The sequence below is a fragment of the Crocodylus porosus genome, unplaced genomic scaffold (genome assembly GCF_001723895.1).
Source record: "Crocodylus porosus isolate Cpor-Errol unplaced genomic scaffold, CroPor_comp1, whole genome shotgun sequence".
Lineage (NCBI taxonomy): Eukaryota > Metazoa > Chordata > Crocodylia > Crocodylidae > Crocodylus > Crocodylus porosus.
This window is the reverse complement of record NW_017728943.1, coordinates 17,494,595-17,513,445: the sequence shown is the minus strand read 5'-3', so window position 1 is coordinate 17,513,445 and position 18,851 is coordinate 17,494,595. Positions and strand designations below refer to the sequence as shown.

General features: G+C 42.7%; 2 protein-coding genes across 8 annotated transcripts in view; one reads left to right on the top strand and one right to left on the bottom strand.

Moving 5' to 3' along the window:
- LOC109319317 (natural cytotoxicity triggering receptor 3-like) overlaps nucleotides 1–5,553 on the bottom strand; it is a 19,416-nt gene extending 13,863 nt beyond the window's left edge. For both annotated transcript variants that reach the window (XM_019548794.1, XM_019548795.1), the window contains exon 1: nucleotides 4,905–5,553. In XM_019548794.1, coding sequence (XP_019404339.1) covers nucleotides 4,905–4,971 — 67 coding nt within the window. In that variant the 5' untranslated portion in view covers nucleotides 4,972–5,553. The remainder of the gene's footprint in view (nucleotides 1–4,904) is intronic.
- GRAMD1C (GRAM domain containing 1C) overlaps nucleotides 1–18,851 on the top strand; it is a 113,757-nt gene that overhangs the window by 2,960 nt on the left and 91,946 nt on the right. For 3 of the 6 annotated variants that reach the window (XM_019548793.1, XM_019548787.1, XM_019548785.1), the window contains exons 2-4: nucleotides 8,133–8,257; nucleotides 9,806–9,913; nucleotides 10,966–11,094. In XM_019548793.1, the coding sequence (XP_019404338.1) occupies nucleotides 8,255–8,257; nucleotides 9,806–9,913; nucleotides 10,966–11,094 (240 nt within the window). In that variant the 5' untranslated portion in view covers nucleotides 8,133–8,254. The remainder of the gene's footprint in view (nucleotides 1–8,132; nucleotides 8,258–9,805; nucleotides 9,914–10,965; nucleotides 11,095–18,851) is intronic. The other 3 variants (XM_019548786.1, XM_019548789.1, XM_019548788.1) reach the window with 2 other exon arrangements.

The following is an 18,851-nucleotide window of genomic DNA, read 5'->3' as shown; positions in this document are numbered from 1 at the left end:
CCCCACCCCACGCCATGCCTCTTTGGCACTGGGGGACTCTTCTGGACACCCATGACCATGTTTTTCTCTTGTCCAAAGAACGCTTTGGCCATGCCAGGCACCAATTACTCACTATCCACATGTGCTATTTACACTGCTACCAATAAGAAGCTGCCCTTCTGCTGGGTTCAGGGGGCAAAACTCTCATGAAATCATCCCAAAACACATCCCCACTACCAAGGAGCATCCTGAAGAAATCTGGCCATGTCCCTGCTCAACACAATGCCAACTTTTTGAATGTAAGCCTGCCAGCTGACACCCAACCTTTAAAACCTTTATGTTGCTATTCTACCAGGCACTGGAAGGCAGGACGAATGGCTGCATGCAAATACAGGGCACCAGTAACGGACCTCTGCTCTGACACGTGGTATTTAGCATGTGTCAGAACAGACTTGATTAACCAAGTCTGCTGCCAGTCTGCTGAAGCATGTTAATTAGTGCACTCCAGCAGCCTCTGCATCATGTGTATTCGCTGTGCCTGTGTTTCAAAATGGCAGCAGCAGCGCTTTACCTAAAGCTCTTTGAACCAATTTTGTTAAAGCACCCGTACCGCCATTTTGAACCATGGAACACTGAATACAGGCAGTCCGCAGACTTACAATACAATTGGTTCCTGAAAACTGCATCTTAACGTTGCAACTCAGAATTGATTTTCCCATAGGAAACAATGTTATAAATGGGGGATTGATTCCTGAACCAAGGCCCAATACCCTACTTTCACCAAAAAATAACCCAGAATTTTGTACTCAATCAATTATAGATGAGTAACATAGCTACTTTAATGTATTTATATTGTAAATAGCAATCATACTAATTTGGAAGGACTTCTTTGAGGTGATTTTGCTGGACTTTTTGAAGGGCTCTTGGTGGGGACTTTTAGAAGGGCTCTTGGCTGGAGTCTTCTCAGGAGTCTTGGCTCCAGTTTTTTCTGGAGTCTTGTCTGGTTTCTTAAAAAAAGTGTCCAAGAAATTTTAAACAGATATTCTCCAGGGAGATGGGCAACGCAGCAAACTTGTGTGCTGGTGTGGTGTTGCATAGATCAAGTGTTGTAAAGTTGAAACTGACGTCAGAAAGTTGAAACAGGGTGTCGATTGATAAATGTTGTAAGTGCAAAATGTTGTAACTTGAAACGTTGTTAAGTCAAGGACTGCCTGTACATGTGACAGTGTAAGTAATTACAGTGGCTCTCAGAACCGTTCTATTTAAAGCACCCTTCTCCCCACCCCAGAGCATGTGTATAGAGGCCCCTATGGATTTTTCAACAGCGTTTCACACTTACATCCAGTCGCCACCCAGAAACTTGGTAAAATAACTTAAAACTGGGTGTTGTAATTTAAAGCAACCTGCTCATTCACTAGCAAATGTTAAATTAAAACAAGTTTATTACAAGGGAAAGGGGGAACAATGGTACTCCATAACCAAAACCTTAACTATTAAGCTTTAACTGTAGCTCAGAATGGATCACAGTGGCAAACCAACCTGGGGAGCTCCCTCCTAGCCAAGTCACTTTGGAAGGGAGTCTCACCCACAGCTGCCAGCCAGGGACTCTACCACTTGCAGTCCAAAAGACATTTCTTATTCGAGCCAGTATACTTAGTCCAGTGGGCATGGGGGGCTGCCAGTTAGCAGCCTGGCATGAAGAAACTTCACCCAGGGCTGGGCAAGACTCTGGTCAGGGGTGTCCAGGAGAGTCCTCCAGGGCCACAGAGGCATGGTGTGGGATGGCCCAAAAAGGATTTGCAATCATAATTTCAGGCCAAAACCCAGTTCCTTATTCAAGCCATTCTACTTACTACTACCAAAATGCACATCAAGAATGATGGGAGCAGGGGGCCCGGGCAGGACTGTGGCCATGGTTCTTTAGGACAGTCCCCCAGTGGCATTGACAGGAAGTTTGGGGTGGCCCAAGAAGTATTTTGCCCCATAATTCCATCCAATCTGACCTTCGTTTAGGGCTCTGTACTTGATGTGGGATTTTATTTTACATATTAATTAGTAGATATGCATAGCTAATGAAATTCTCTGTCTTTAGGATGTGTACTTCATTAATAACAAGATTTTATTGGGCCTAGATTAACTTTGAAAAAGGAACCGGGAAGAAGGAATAGAGAACCGGGAAGAAGGAACTGGGAATAAGAAACCAACTTCAGCCTCATCTCTCTCTCTCTCTCTCTCTCTCTGTCTGGAATTAACCCTGCCCCAGACAGAGCATCCAAGAGGGAACTCCGTAATGGAGAAAGCAGCTGTTGTAGGGTCCCAGAATTGTCCTAGAGAGCCCTGTACCACCAGATCCTTGAGCGGTTGCAAAGGTGGGAAAAGGGCACAAGGGGTCTCTCATCCTTGTGCACCATGTACAACCACTCTGCCTTTACCAGTGGTTTTTAACTTTTTTGGACTCAAGGCACCCCTCACTGGACTTGAAGTCCCCCTCCACAACTTTTCTGAATTGAGCGGCATCCAGTATCAAAAGCTAATGTATATATGAAAGTGCTTACCTCCTTACACAGGGACTGGGACAAGCCTGAGCCTAGTTTATCTGCTGAGTATATCTGCTTATCTCTTCACACCTCAGCCTGGTTGAGACTCACTGCCCTATCCTCAGAGAAGTGCAGCAATTGCTTCCTTCCTCCCCAAATAGCATGGGAAGGAGTGGAAAGGGGATGGGGCCAGGGCTTCATTCTCAAACCCTGCATTGACCTACAGAGGTGTTTGGTTTGGAAAGGGGAGCGAATGCTGTGTCCCAAAGGATGGTGGTATTAATTGCACATTGACACTGAATATACCTGGGAGCCAAAGGAAGTATTTTGCTTCTTGAGTTGTTCCCTCAGAGCTGTGGGACTATCTACCTTTTCCACCTTTTCCACCATGAGTGGCTGCCTCTACTAACCAGGGCCCTGCTCAGTGGGAATGAGTCCCATAACTCAGAGTTAGGGGCCTAAATGCTTTTGTGGATCTGTGCCTAGTGTTCTGGAGCAAGAAGTCTCTAACTGAAGGAGCTAAGTTCTGTCTTCAAGCCTACACGTCTAGTCTTAATCCTGATTTCATCAGAGTTATGCAGAGGCAGCTGATGTCTGAATTTGTTTTCTTCTTTCCTTCTGCAGCTAAATTGCCATATAAAGGTTTAGCAGAACTTCCCATGGTATTTTTACACAAAGTCAGATGGTCTCTTTTAGTGTGATTGTACCTCAGAATGTTCTGAAATGCTCGATTTGTTTAGTTAATGCAGTGAATTTGGGCAGACTCCAGGTCCCATTATTAATCTTTCTTATCCCTGATGGTCAGCCATGAACTGTGCTGAACACTTAACTCTTTTGATAGCTATGCTAAGCTTTCTCTCCTTCTCTTACATGCCTGTCTGCAGTCCAATTACTAGCTATTTTCCATTTATTTAGAAGATACCAGTTTTTCAGAGATACTTTTGTTCATCACTGCGCATTAACAGTGTTGTCTAACACTGTCTCTCTTCATCATGAGTTTCATTTCACCTCCCACTTCGAAACAACTGACCCTGTCATCTGTTGTCCTGTATCTTTGTTTCACTGTATGTCACTTAGATTGCAACTAATTAGCATGAATCACTACCCCCAGGAGTTCATCATTTACTGCCAGCTCTGTTTGGGGTTCTCACTGTGAAGGTCACAGCGCAGCCTTTTTTTTTTTTTTAAATTGGCAAAACTGGGAGGGGACTTGTTTGCTAATACTTAAACATACAGTGCCCTTTTCATGTTGGCATCTGGGTTTATTTCATGCCAAGTACCGTGTTGAACCCGCTACAAGTTTCTTTTTATGCCATTTTCCTCATTAGCAAATGAGCCATCGCTCCACCTGTCATGTGGGAGTTAGGTCTGTTTCCCTGATCAGGAAGGACTGTATGTTTTTCATTAACTCCTTAAAGTTAGGCTAGCCAGAGTGTTGGGAAATACTGAACTGGGGGACAATCCTGTCCAGGCCAGGAGGAGAAGATGGGATGATCTAATAGGTCACTTTAGGCCAAAATTTTCATACCTGGGGCCATGCTCTTGTCTCTGACTGAGGGATAGACAAGGAAAGGTGAAGGGGTGCAGGAGTGACTCAGAAATTGAATAAAACTTACCTTTGCTCTTCCGTCATCCCAGGGACACTATTTGCATGGCTGCTTCTTGCAGCCTAAGGGCTTCTTTAACACATGCCACTTGCTAACAGCCCCAAAGAACCAAAACAGGAGCTGGAGATGGGCAGAGTGTGGGGCTCTTTCACGTATCTCCTTTCCTATGCCCTCACTTGCTAAGGGGACAGGCAATACAGCAGGCAGTCTAGGAGTCAATATACGAGCCCTGGGCTATCAGAAAATCCTCATACTGGAATGACCCTCCTTTGGATGGCTGTGATGGCTTTGCAGCCAGAATCTACTGGCAAGATGGTACAACAAGGCTGCCTGTCATCCCAGCTTCTGGCCCCTATTTTTTCTGATTAAAAGATGATGACAGCTTACACCCTAAGACTTTTAAACAATGGTTGTGGAAAACATAAGGAATAACTGTCTTTGAGTATAACTGATAACTATCGGAGAACCAAAATAGAAATAAAAGCTGGTAAATAGTTTGCCTTCTCAAGAAGTCAGGGAAAATACACTCGCTCTGAAAAGATAAATTCCATCTTTGGAATTGCATTCAAACAAGTATTTCTATTAACTAAATAAAAAATGTATCTATCAGCAAGAATGTGCTTTCAATACATCGTGCAGTACCAAATATGCTCCTTCTATATCCTGAGGAAGTTCTTGGGGAGGGGAATGATGTTAAAAAGAATAAAGCCTCAGAAGCCAGCCTCTAGAAAGAAGCCAAACTCCCTGAAGGAAGAAAAGTGGTTAACAGATCAGTACTTACCCACCAGCAAGTAGAACAGGAGAGGTGGTACCACATAGCTGTAGAATTTCCCAGCCTGTTGGTTCATAGCTGCTGAAATATAGTCTCCCTGCCTTTTCCTTTCTCTTGGATATGGGGAAAAATGTGTGTGTGTGTTTTGCAACAGGAGCTCACATTCTGCCCAATGAATGTCACACTTGCTAAAGTTACCACAGCTTTAAGTTTGCAGCACTCTGCCGCCTGCCTGGATGACAGCCACATTTTAACTTGCTAGCGCGAGCGGCTTCTCTGGGGAAGCTTTGCTCTCTGCCAGGGAAGATGCAGAAACACAGTAAAAAGTGAGGACAAACATAATTTTCTTTTGTGGCTTTGGTCTTAAGTACACCAGGGTCTGGGGTTGAGCACTGAATATTCAGATAGTCAGGAGATGAATCTCAGTCTGTTGAGCCCCAAATGGAAATGAAAAAGAAAGAGCATTGGTTTGATTTTCAGAGCAGATGGGCAAGGAAAGCACTTCTTGATTGGGGTCGCACTTGCAGGTACTCAGCACCTTTGAAAATCGGGCGTGAGCATTCCTTGTGTTGGTGATTCAATGCTATATTCCCAAAGTATTGCTTTTCTTTGCAGTGTTGCACAGACCTTAAATGTACAAGTTTTGATTAATTTTAACTGCCTGGTTAACTGAAGCTTGCTTATGTGCCCAGTGCAGATGAATGGGTTTGAAAATCAGTGACCCCTTTGCAAAGCTGACTAATGTTCTCTATTCTTGGCCGAGGAAAGTCCATACAGAGGAACAATACAGCTGTGTGGGCAGGGCTTCAGCAGCCAGGTTCATAGGCTGTAATATTTCACTACCCATTGATCCTGCCAGTTGTGGTCCAGCTGTGTGGTGGGCATCCTATTCCAACCAGTTGGTTGGCAACTCTCTCCTGCACTCTGGGGTTGGAGACCTCAATGCAGGTTTCTTGAAGCCTGCTAGGCTTTCTTTCCCATTCCTGAATTTAACTGATGATTTTGGCTACCTCACAGTATCCTTTAGATAAATGGGATTACATGCTCACATGCTCTCCTGCACCTATTTATAAACACGTTCCCACTAGGAGAGGCCTGAGACACTTGTTTTATACTATACAACAGAGGGACAAACTGTTTGAAGAAAATTGCTGTGGTGCTATGGTAATATGGCAGCTTTCTTAATGCTCCATTTGGCTATTTCTAAGATCCAAGCTTGCTTAAATGTAGTCCTTTAACTCTACGACAGTCCCAAGGAGTATATACCAGTTTCCGGCATCCAAAACCCAGTGACCCAATATTATGAAAGAGGTTACAGTCTTTGAGAGTAATGGCTTGCTCATTGTAGTCTTGGATTGTGTTCAGATATCATGGTGATAAAGAGATAGAGGAAGCTAGACTAGGTAGATATTATAATGGCTTTGAAAGGTCTCTCCCAAGTGCCTTAAAAGAGCTAAAAAGGCAAAGGTTTTTCTTCTTTGTTTTATACTTCTTAAAAGATCTGGATTTTCTTGTCAGTTTAGGGTCATATGATGAAAGGCATTTTCTTTCACCTCAACATTTCTTTGGGGGAGGAAAAGGATCAAGAGCCACGATAAGGAAGAATAAGAGGCCTTCTCAGGCAGTGGAAACTGGAGTGGGGAGGGATCTGAAGGAGGAGTTGTGTTGAGAGATTGAGCATCCAGCTGTTTTGAGTGACTGGCCTGGAACTGATCTGCGTGGCTGGAGGGTGAGGATGGAGTAGAGAGGGGCAGCTTGCATGTGGGAGCTCCCTGTGAGGCTGGGGTCAGTTCAAGAGAAGCAAAATCACTGCACAAGTAACTCCTCAGGGAGACAAAATGGCTGCCAGGGTTGACATGGCAGGGGAGGATTGGCAGCTAGGGTGGCCATCCTAGAGGACAGCTCAGTTATCCTCTGTCCTCTATTGATACGAAACTGGATGTCTTTAAGAGAAAAACAGAGGCCATAAAGGCGTCAGGTTTCGTATTAATAGAGGACAGAGCAGCAGAAAACTGGACTGTCCTCTATGATGGCCACCCTATTGGCAGCTAATGGCTGAAGGTGGGAGAGGTGCAAGCCCTTCAGCACCTGCACTCAGGCTGCTGGCTTGTGTCGTGGTGTAGGAGAGGCTTTGGGGCCCAAGAGTGAAGCCAGAGGGGATGAGGACGGCTGGGGCTTTGTTTAGGAGAAATGCCTGGCTTTGAAACTTCTTGGAAGCAGTTCATTACACAGCACCAAATCCATACTAATAGTGGAAAAAACTGGGATTTGTGAAGAATTATTTTTAATGTTTTTAGTTTATTGAGACTTAAAGATGATTATAGAGGTAGCACCAAAAGACAGTAGAAATCAGGCCTAAAGTCCTGCTGGTTGAATTACAAGCAATGTCATTCCAGTCCTGTGAAAATACTTCTGGGACCTAGGCTGAAGAAAACTCAGACTGGGTTGGAGTTTCCGTGGATAATTCTGATGGGATGTTTCATAGTTGATAGGGTCGGAAGGGACCTGAGCAGATCATCAAGTCTGACCATGTGGTCATGAACATTATGGGGTCCCCTTCAGCTTCCCCAGAGGCTGGGACTGTTTACGCCAGGAGCTTCATAGCTTTGAGTGCCAGAAGACCCTAATACTGTAGTTTCCCATCTGAAACCTTTGGAGACAGACTTTGACACTACAAGAGTGAGCTCTACCTGCAAAGGGGAACTTCTTCAGTGCAGAGACAGGGACGGAAAAGTGCGGGAAACCCCAGGATGCAATAGCTCTCTGTTAGCTTTGTTTGGTGGGGCTGTGGGGAACTAGATATATCACTCTAGGACCCACAAGCCTTTTCTGACTCCAGACAAACCTTTTCCCCAGCTGCATATCCCTCTCTCCACAAAGTGCAGCCAAGGGGAAAGAGAGAGGAATATACCAAGAAGGCACTCCACATTTTCCCTTTACCCAGATGGAGGTTCTCTGGGGAGGGGCATGCCATTCCCACATCTCTGACTCCTATAACACAGGGGATCAGAAGAAAGACACTTTACTTGATAGGCACATTTTCTAAAAAAATACCAAATGCCTGTGTGTATACAATGAAGAAAGGCGCTGGCTGTAAGGGAAGCTTTATTCCAAACTCTGATCCTAAGGTAACTGGCTTGTTATCCACCCACCCCTTTTCATTAGCCAGATTGTTTTCTCTGGCAGTCAGATATCACCTAACTCTCTTAGTGTCAGGTTTACTCTGTTTCTACACAGGTGCCTTTGGCCAATGTTCTCCCTGTGACTGGCCCTTTAAATTGCAGAGAAGGCAGCAGCTGCAGCCCTATGGTGCACACTTTTAAGGCAATTAGCTTGCGGGTGGCATCTTTCTCCTCTCTATGGTAAGCTGTTTGGTTCTTTTTCTCTTAAATTTTTGCTTCTTAGGTTTGCTAGGTGCCCGCTCCTTTGAATTGCAGCTTTGAAGCCACCTGGCTTTTCAGCCGCAGGTTTCAAACTCTGTGTTTGTGAGACCCAGTACTGACATTGTTTGCTTCTGCCTGCAATGCCAGCTGCTGTACTGTTGTTGCCTTGCCAGCTGGCTACCCAATAGCAGCTGCTAAAGCAACAGGCTGCCCAGGTAGGACCTACTGTGTGGAGGAGGGTATAGCTGGCGGTCCCTCGTTTCCACTGTCTTGCAGGATTGACTGGCTGGGTTTGGCCACCTGCTCCACAGAAGAGAGCCACTTTGTTTCATCGCCTGTCTTTATGGGCAGGGTGGGGAAGCTGGCTTCTTTCTCCACCTCTTCATCCCATATATACAGATGCTGTCTTCTGAGGAGTGGGTGGCCTGTTTGCACCAGTCTGTTTGTAGCACATTGTGAGACAGTGCTTCATATGGAGGCCTGAGGCTTGCTCATGTGGTACTGCTGTGCTAGGAAATCCCGGGATCCCGGTGGTATGATATGGCGCACTGTTGCTTAAGCCTTCTTGCTGCTGTGTTGCATAGGGTTTTTAGATGCAGTTAGGCCACACCTGCATTCAACAGGACTGTTCGGCATTTGTGCTGCAAGCACCTATAAATCATATTTAAAATAAATATCTCTTTAGTGACTTGAATGCTGGTGAAGCTATCAGAGGTGTGGTAATATGCTGCCTGTCCAAGTGTTCAGCATGGGTACCAGCAGTGTCTGCTTCCCCACTGCCTGTTTTGGAATGAGTGAATAGATCACTTTTTTTTCTGGTGTAGTTGCTGAGCCAATTTTTTTTGATTTCTGCTGCCCACCAGAGGTGTAACGAACTCTTGATGCCCTGGGCAAAACAGAGAGGGGGGAGAGAGGATGTTGTGTAGAATGGGAGTAAGTCTCCCTTCATCCAAGGGACTCAAAGACCTGGGCTCACTGCATCTTGACTGCAGCAATTGTGGTGGCATGGGCCCAGGGTTTCTGCTGCTAGATGTGGGGTCACTGGCTGCATCAGCTGCCCTGGAAGGGTTTGGACTGCTGCTGCAGCACAGGCTTCATGTAACAGCTTCAGCACCCCTTGCAGCAGGGGCTTCCTGAAGGCCAGCCTTCCCATGCCCACTCTAAGCCTATATCCAGAGCAGGTACCCACCTAGACTTTGCCTAGTTGCACTGATGCCCGCTACAAATGGGCGTGAAATTGTCTGCTCCTTTTTTGGAGGTCATCAGACATCCGGCAGTTGGTGCTGTTGGGTGTTAATGGCTGAGGCTAGATTCTAAACCACCAACCTAGTGGTGAATGATCCCAGAGCCTTTCTAATCTTCCAGGCCACCCAGGCTTCCCAAAGTGAGGCTTTCCGTCTTCAGCTGCCATAAGCTGGATCATGAAAGACCCTGCTGTAATAAATGTACTGATGAGAGAGGGGGTGTGGAAATGGAGTCAGGGCATTCAAATTTGTATTGCATAAAGCTTTTGTGTGTGATGCATAGATAATGGCAGTTGTGAATGCGAGTAAAAGTATGTGGGGGAGACATCCGGAGAACAAAAACTTCTTGTATTCTCTCTCATCCTGTGACTCGTGGAACCTCCTCATGAAGGTGAGAGGATCTCTGCTTTCTCTCTCCCCTGATTTCCTCTGCTCTGTTATGAGTTCTTACCTGAGGACAGACAGCAGCTGCCTCTTGAAGCATCCTGTCTCTTATTAAGAAGGAGAGAGCTGGTAATAGGCATTTTGTTCCCCTTTATGCTTGGAGCTTGCGGAACATGTGAGCGCTGTCTGTAGAAGCGAGCAGAGGAAGGAGTGCTCCCATAATTGTTTCTTGGGAACCTCAGAAGAGCCTGCGATTTTGATCAGGGCACCCATTTTGCAGAGAGAATTGCTCAGCAGCTCAGGACCCCCTTACCTGTAGTGTCTACTCCTGTTAAGAACAGAACAGCTTTTTGTCTCTTATGGGCGTTACTGGGTAATACAGATAGTCTGATTTAGTGGGTAGGGTTCAGATAAGGACTCAAGGTCTAGGGTCTAGACCCTAGACCTGCTACTAGTCTACTGGGTGAACTGGAATGCATTCCTTTTTCTTTGTGCCTCAGTTTTCCCATCTGTAAAATGGGAAAGAAACTGTAAAAGAATATTGGCCTCCTTTGTAGAGATTTTGGAGATCTACTGATGAAATGGCACTGTATAATGAGCTAGGTACTACTAATAATGATACAGTTCTACATTCCTGAGTGGCTGTGTTTAAATGCCTGTGTTAACAGTAAATAACTAAGATTTGATCACTAAAATTACACCCTTTCTTTAAGAGTTCCTCTGTATTTTTAAACTTGTATAGCTTTAGTTAGGAAGTTGTATGGTATTTTTTAAAATAACACTTATGACAGTGTTTGTAACTTTCATGAAACGTGCATAGCCTGAGGGGTGCTGAAGAAATAAAACATTGATGTTCAAAGTATAAAGAACATCAAAAAGGGCCATTTATTAGTTTATAAATCAGCAAGCGCGAAATGTTTTCCCATCACTTATTCCTAGCAAATCTAGGCATGTACGGTTTTATTTATATTGTCCACAAATGGAGCAGCTCTCCTGATTATTCCAACACCTTTCACCTGCATTGTCAAATTTAAATTTTGCTTGCTTGCTTGTTCACAGGAAGTCTATGAAGAGGATCATGGTCTTGTTAACCCGTTGGAGGCAGACTCGGAGGAGACTCTTGGCATGTGTACAGAAAAAATTCAGGCCCCTACTCCATATAGCTGGAGTACTGATTGGAGTTTTTGGGTAAATGAATGAACTTTTCTTTTCCCTTCTCCCCAATTCATTTTATATAGCACTTTTCATCCAAGGATCTCAAATTGCTTTACATGCATTAATTAATAAAACCTCCCCACCCATCTTGTGAGGTAGGTAATTTATCGTTATCACTTTACTGAAGGGTAAACTGAGACACAGGGAGGTGAAGTTATTTACCTGATATCATGTATCAAGTCAATGAAAGCTGGGTATAGAAGCTGGGAGTCCTGACTCCCTGTTACCTGCTTGGCTCATTAGACCATACCAGGTCTCTGTTCTAGGCTTCTGGAAAATGGTGGTGGTTAGTTTTTCCTCAGTAAGGGGCAAATTTCAATTCCTTTCACAAGAGAGCTGTTTCTGATGGAGTTGTTGGGGCATGTGACTAAAAATGAATATTATAAGCCTTCTTTGTGAAAAAGGTGAATAGGCTTGCCATGCTTAAAGGCAAGTCATTGTCTGTTGTGTGTCAGTGGGATTGTGCGGGATAGTTCCCCCCCCCCGCCGGATGACTTAATGGCAGGGGAGGGTATAATAAGAATTGATTGCTTAAATATTTTCCAACCACTTGCTGATTGTTGAAATAACATCAACAGAAAGGTTGAGAGGTTCAGAACTAGTGTGCTAGTTTGCAGGAAGGTCATAGATAGAGGCTTCCTATTAAAGGAGGAAAGAGGAACATGCAGTGTACCTCAGCCAGGCAGATTTTTCTGGGGGGAGATGTCCTGAATTCCCAAAGGGCCCAAGTTTTCACTGCAGACCTCTGTTGCTCCAAAACAGCTCATGCCCCACATCGTGTGGCAGTGTAGCCTGAGCAGTAAACAAACATCCTATAGCTCTAGGTTCGGGGAGAGTATCTGGACCAGTCCTGACAACTTCCTTGTGAGCTGAGAATGTTGCTCACAATTTTCATCTGACAACATTGAGTCAAAGGAGGTAAGTGACTTGCCTAAGGCCATGTAGTGAGTCAGTGGCAAAGCCAGAAGCAGCAGTGAGGTTTTTGATTGCTACCTCCATATTTGTATGTTTATCCCTTTTTGTTTGTTTTACTACTTTCTGTCTGATCTGGAATGGGATGTTTTAATGGCCAAAGCATTGAGCTAACTACCTAAAGATTTCCTTGAACTGGTAATTCTGAAACCAGCCAGGGTTGACACTGTTTAATACTCCATTCCTCAGCTTCCAGAAGAGACTTGTGTACTGTACTGTACTGTACTGTACATCCAGTGAAAGCATACAAAGGGCCTTTGTATTCTGCATGAACGTCAAGGTGACAACTGTGTTCTCTGGTAAAGTTTTATGCAAAGTGCTTGCTCCATGTTTATCTTCCCTGTGACTCAAGGTCATGTATTCAGTGTAGAATTGTTTTTCTGATGGTCACCCATGGCCTTAGAGGACTTTGAAAACAAAAGCTTGTCTTTGGACACGTTTTTCTTTCTTGTCCATTTTTGGTCTAGTGTGTATTGTCATTTATGCACAAATTACTGCTTTCTATCTTGGACATAGTTGGATTTTAGTGCTGCTGTACATTTATAAATTGTACAGTGGTTGCATTTCTTGCTGTGATAAAAAGTATTAAGAAAATATGAGGTATTATGATATGTGATGCGCTTATGTTTTGCCTAGTGAGAAGTCAGTTTCTTCTTATAACTTGCATAGATATTTTCCTGACCCTCTTCGTATAGTTAAGTCTGTATTTCATATTTGTCTGTTTTTATATGCCTGTTTTTCTTGTATTTAACTCCTATAAGTTGAACAGTATTTTAGTATGCTTCTTCTCTGAAAGGCATTGCTGTGGTTTATAAAATGATAGCTGTGCTGTAAGAGGTTGGTATGATTATAGATTATCACAAAAGACTCTTATGTAAATTTCAAATGGGGCATTTTTCAACACCTGCTAGGTGGCTGTGGGAATGAGAGATTTTATTTTCCACAGCCAAGGCAATGGCCATAATTGGCATGGAGAGGTAACAGGAGACAGAAAAACTATGTTATGAGTTATGAGCTAAAATTAAGGAATTGGAAACCACAGCCACTAAAATGTTATACCGTTTTCTGCTTGCTATGTTGTTGCTGAATGATCTGTTGGACTTTCAAATTCATTTATCTTGGATACTGAGAGGCATAACGGATAATGCAAGCAGTTCATGACACTACATAAAGTGTTTGTCATTAACATTCAGCCAAAGGTGATTCAGCTTCTTGTGACAGGTATCGACATCCAGGAGGCTCCCTCCCACTGTCTTAATCAATCCAAAAAGGAGGAAACTTCAATAAAAGCAGGGCTGGTTCTTCAGTGTTGGCACCTCAGCACTGCATGGATGTCACTTCTGTTAATTGGACGATTGCTGTAAGAGACTGTACTTGTTCCATAGGACTCTCCTTGGCAAGCTAGGTATCATAATTCCTTTGAAGAGGAACACCTGGCACTAGTGTGTAGATCCTGATAGATCTTTTTATGTTTAAATCATAAACTTTTATAGACTTGAGTGAGAGTCAGAGTTGATCAGCAGCTCTGAAATTCACTCCAGAAGTACCAATTAATTCTATGGAGGCATCATGATGTAGCAAACTAAGTACAAGATTCAGAATAGGGTGCTCCTTGGTTCTTGTTTTTGGAGGGGGTGAGGGGAGGAAGACACTGCCCCTCTTTGTGCCTTGTTTTCTCTGTTGAAGACTAGAATAAAACTTTAAGAGGTGTTACGAGGAGGAATTGGCTAGATACCCTTCCCACTGCTAGTCATTTTAGGTGAGTAATCCTTTGGACTGCTCTCATGATTAAGGGTTTGTCCTTGGTATCTGAACAGTCATTTCCTACCTGCCTAATATTTTGTTGCTACAAATCAATAAGAGATGTTTAGTTGACTCACGTGCATTGTTTGTTAAAATTGGTGCACAACCTGGTTTGGAGGAAACAAATACTGGTTTATCAGCTCCTGCCTCTGATCCAAAAAAGCCAGTGTGTGTTTTTTAATTTCCAGGGTTCCATTTTTATCTGAATGTACATACTTCTAGGTTCTGGTTTGGGTATAACTTCATGTTTACCTCATGAAACAATTTTGTAAGTAAAGCCGGTGACACGCATCATCCCAAAATCAGCAGTAGCTCCAGGATTCCTTCCTTTTGATCTTTTCTTTTTTCTTTTTTTTTTGTTTCCCCTCTTCTAAGGATGTTGAATTTAATTAAATTACAGTGTGAACATATAAAAAACCCAACACTCTGAATACTTAACTTAATTATGGAGATCTCAACAAAAAGGAGGAAGCTAGTGAAAAGGATTATGAAGTTAAAAGTATGGACACTAAAATCTGTAGATTCAGCAGAGCCAAGTTAATCATAACCTGATGGACAAAAGGTGTATATATTTCCTAAATGAAAAAGGAAGCAGGTTTGCAAAGAGGAACAAACACCTGGTACTCTCCAAGGGTAAGGCCTGTGAAATTATTTGAAGCAATCAGGCATATTTCATAAAATGCAAATCCAGTGGTAAAAAAAGTAGGAGATTCAGAGGGAATTTAAAGAGTAAAGAACCAAATATGTTAAAATAAAGAACAAGAAATCAGCATATACCTATAGTTTATTTAAAAGAAATCTATAAGAATGGATATAATAGAGCTATATAAAGTAACTATACAGAAAAAGTAAACCAAGTTGCCTGTTACCCCGTCTCATAATTTTAGAACAAATGGATGTTCAATGCTGTTGAAAGCAAATACGTTTAAAGGTAATAAAAATAAAAGTTATCTTTATGCTATCAAGGATTAACCAACCTCTGGAATGCTGTAGTAAAAGATAACATCTAGGCCAAAGATATGGCAGAACTGGAAAAGAATTAGATGTTTATATAGATAATACAATGTCCACAATTACATTGGGTGGGATGACTTTACTTTTTTGTAGCAGGGATATGAGTGCTCATGTTTTGAGGCCTGAAACTACTACTAACCAGCCAGCATTGTTGGCTCATTGTTGTCATTCTTTGCATCTTCTCCCAAAGACTAATACTTTTCCTAGAGACTGCAGGTTGGACTACTTTTGGTTTAGTGAGGTACATCTGCTCCTGTGTAGTATGGTGCTAGAGGCCTTCAGCTGGTTCCCCTCACATGTTTTGTTCTTTGTGTACATAACATGTACATATGTTGTGTACTTTGTATAGATAGCATTTATGGATGCATCTATGTGCTCTGTGTGTGTATATATGCACTGTGCATATATGTACTCTTATCGAAATTTGTAATGATGAGAGAAGCTATTGCTAGTCTAATGGTTGCTTTAACTTGGATTTGATTTTGATAGTTTGCATAGTATAATATTAAAAAAAAATGGGGGAGGGGAGCAGGATGGAAAGATATAAGAGGGTAGGAAACTAGAGATCCAGAGGCATGACTGTTGGTTTTGTATTGTGAAACAAATCACCCCAATATGTCAATCTGTTGCTGTGGCTTCCAAACATGTTTATACTAAGGCAGAGGCAGCATGTAATGTAACTTTAATTATTTGGAAGTAATATTTGCTTATCTTGGCTATTGAGTGAGTGAGCATTTTAATAGTTTTATCTGATGGCATCTATCCCCAAGTAAGAAGAAATGGCCTAGTTAGCTGTCTCTGCATCAGGCTTTTTGTAGGAATATCTCTGTTCTGCCATTAGTGCAACTCCAGGGATACTAATGATGTAACTCTGCATCTTTGTCTGTTATTGAATATGCTCTAAGCAGAGTTAGGAGAGTAAAATGGTAAAAATACTAGTGCTCTATCTAGCACCGATGGCAGTGCACTGGCCATGTTGCAGTGAGGTGTGTGTTTTACTTTAAAAAAATAAATAAACTGGTGTAGGCACTACTCTTGGAGAACTTAATATCAGATTTTTAAGTTTTTTAAATAGATGGAAAATATTTTCTAGGCTTATAGCTTTGTTACTTTTTCAAGCGCAGCCCTTGGGAACGAAGATCCATCAGAAATTTGAGTTATTTTCGGAGACAAACGGAGTTCTCTGAGTACTCTTGTTCCTTCGTAATAGGATGAGACTCCAGAGCTTAATAAAGAAACATTTTAAAACAGCACTGAATATGTTTTGCCTCTGTGTAAACTATTTATGTTTGCAGCTTAATTAAAACTTTAATATTCTGTATTACAGCAAGGAAGCAGCAACAAAATAGCTTCCCATTTAAAAAAAAAAACCAAAATGGATCATTCCAGGTAAGCAACCTGTATCCCATTGGGAAAGCAGACAGATAAGCAGAGAACTGCAGCAGATGTGTTTGTTTAGTGTTACTTTTCCGATTTAATGATGTGTCATTAGCAACTAGAAGCAGTAGTCTCAAAAGATAGGTAGAAAAGATGCTGTTTTTCTGACTGTATATTGAGAGGAGTTGAGGTGTATACCTACTCTGTGATACAGGTAAGAACATTAAGACAGGTTCTTGGCTTTTAATTTTTATTTATTTTTTAATATGTGGTACTCTGAAATTTTATTTTTACATTGGGTAGAATTGTTTAGGATATTCTCTGTGTAGCTTTTCTGTAGTACATGATACACAGATGTTTCTAGTTTTAAAATATTACTAATATTACAGATTGTGTGGAATAAGTAAGGTTTTGGGCTTTTTTAGGTTTAAAAAAACCCCCTTTGTTTTGTGTTTTAAGATAAACTGCATTGGTGTTACCTTTTGAATCAATGAATGAAAGCTCAATAAGTGGTCTGTTTGCTATAGCAGTAAGCAATAGAAACCTTTCTGAGACCTGAATTGAGTTACTAAGCCAGTCTGAGGTTTACAGATAGAAATTTTCATCCAAACTTAAATGTACAGTTAACTGCTGTGCTGCATATCCCACTGCTGAGTCCTAAAATGCAAGGAAGCTACCTTAACCCTTCAACACCCAATTTACAAACCTCCTCAATCCATTTCCCTTCTCATTCCTTGCTGCTTTTTTTACCTTCTATCATTCCCAGCCCAGGTATTTCCACACTCCTGAACAATGAGTAGGCACCCTTGAACTCCACCAGGTTTCAGTTGTATGTTTAGATGACTGCTGTCACGTTGCTTTTGTTTTTATAAGTTATGTCATATGCAGTTCTGCTTGTTATTTGATATTGGTGTATGTAAGTAGGGTGGCTGGGAGACCTGTTTTTTCCTGCAATATTTAGAAAGGGTTCTATACGTTTGATCACAATTATAGTGTTTGATTGATTGATTGATTTTAATTATTTGTTAGCAATTTTTATGAGAAGTCAGGAATTTTAAATTCCGTTTTTTAACTCTGATATCTTAGGAATATTGAAAAATATTCAGTGAAAGATGATAAATATTTGTGAATAATCAAAATATGCATTTAGCAAGGAATGCAAGCCCAGGCCCAAATTGAAATATATGAGTAGCTTGATGGAGTTTTATGGGGTTAAACCTATTGGATTGCTCTGCTGACCTGGGGCCTAAACGGAAAACACAGATTATGGTTGATAAAATAGAAATCCTTCAGTAAACATTTTTTAAATGGTAAACTGCATTGATGTGGCCTTGGATTGATGAATGAAAGCTCAATAAATGGTCTGGTCTAAAATTAACCTCCAAAACATGTTTTTCTCTATATCTCCATAACTTGAATGGGTGTCCCTATTTAATACTGTTATGCTGATATTTGCAGACAGACATTTGTTTGTTACTGAATTCAGATTGCAGGATGGGAGACTATACCATTCCAGCGCTGAGGTCAGCTTACATGTTAGGCCTGTGCGAAGCAACTAGTATTTGCTTCAGTTTTGGGGGACAGTGATTTGATTTGGTGATTCAAATCACTGTCCCAAATTGATTCAGCTACTGCCAAATTGGCTGAATCTCCAAATCAGACAGGCCCCAGCCCCAGTCCCCTGGCTCTTTTAAAAAAACAAACAAACAAAAAGCCTGGCACACACTGGCTCCTGCCTGTTGGGGGGTGATCCCCGCTGCCCCCACTGACCTGTGCTGCAAGGGAGGTTCTGCCATGACCCGCCCCCAGAAGCCCCCAGGCTGCTGCAGAAGCTGGTGAGTGCGGGTTGTTTTGTTTTGTTTTGTGTTGTGTTTAAGGAGCGGGGAGCTGGGGTGGCGGGGGGCAGCAGTGGGGGGGCTGCAAGAGCAGGTTGGGGTTGGGGGGGCTTGTGGCAGAGCCTCCCCATATAGCTGGGGGGCAGTGGGGATTGCCCCCCCACCTGGCAGCAGCTGGTGAGTGGGGCTTTTTTTTAAAGAGCTGGGAACTGGGGTCAGGTGGGGAGCCATGTGGGGCTGGGAGAGCGGGCGGAGGTATGGGGGTGCTCGGGCAGGGTAGGGGTTGGGAGAGCAAGCAAGGGATGGGGCCTGGCAGGGGTCCCCCTGTGGTCCCCTTCCCCAGGCCCTCCTGCCCACTACTTACCAGCACAGAGTCTGGGTCCAGCTTCCTGCGGCAGCAAGCAGGGTCTGCCTGAATCTCTGAAGCTCTCCAAATCTTTTCTGAATTGATTCAGAGAGCTTCGAATTGATTCAGACCTTTTTACTGGTCTCCTGATTTTGATTTGGATTCAGAGATTTGGCGGCCGAATTGGCCCGAATGTCCTCTGAATCAAATAATCACCCAAAGATTCGCACAGCCCTACTACACATGGGGATGCCTAAGGGGGTGGGGGAAAGGAATAGTGCTGACGTACTTTTGATTTTTATTTCTTTTAATGCTTCTTTCATTGCCTATTTGTGTGTGTGTGTGTGTGTGTATATATATGTATATGTATATATATATATATA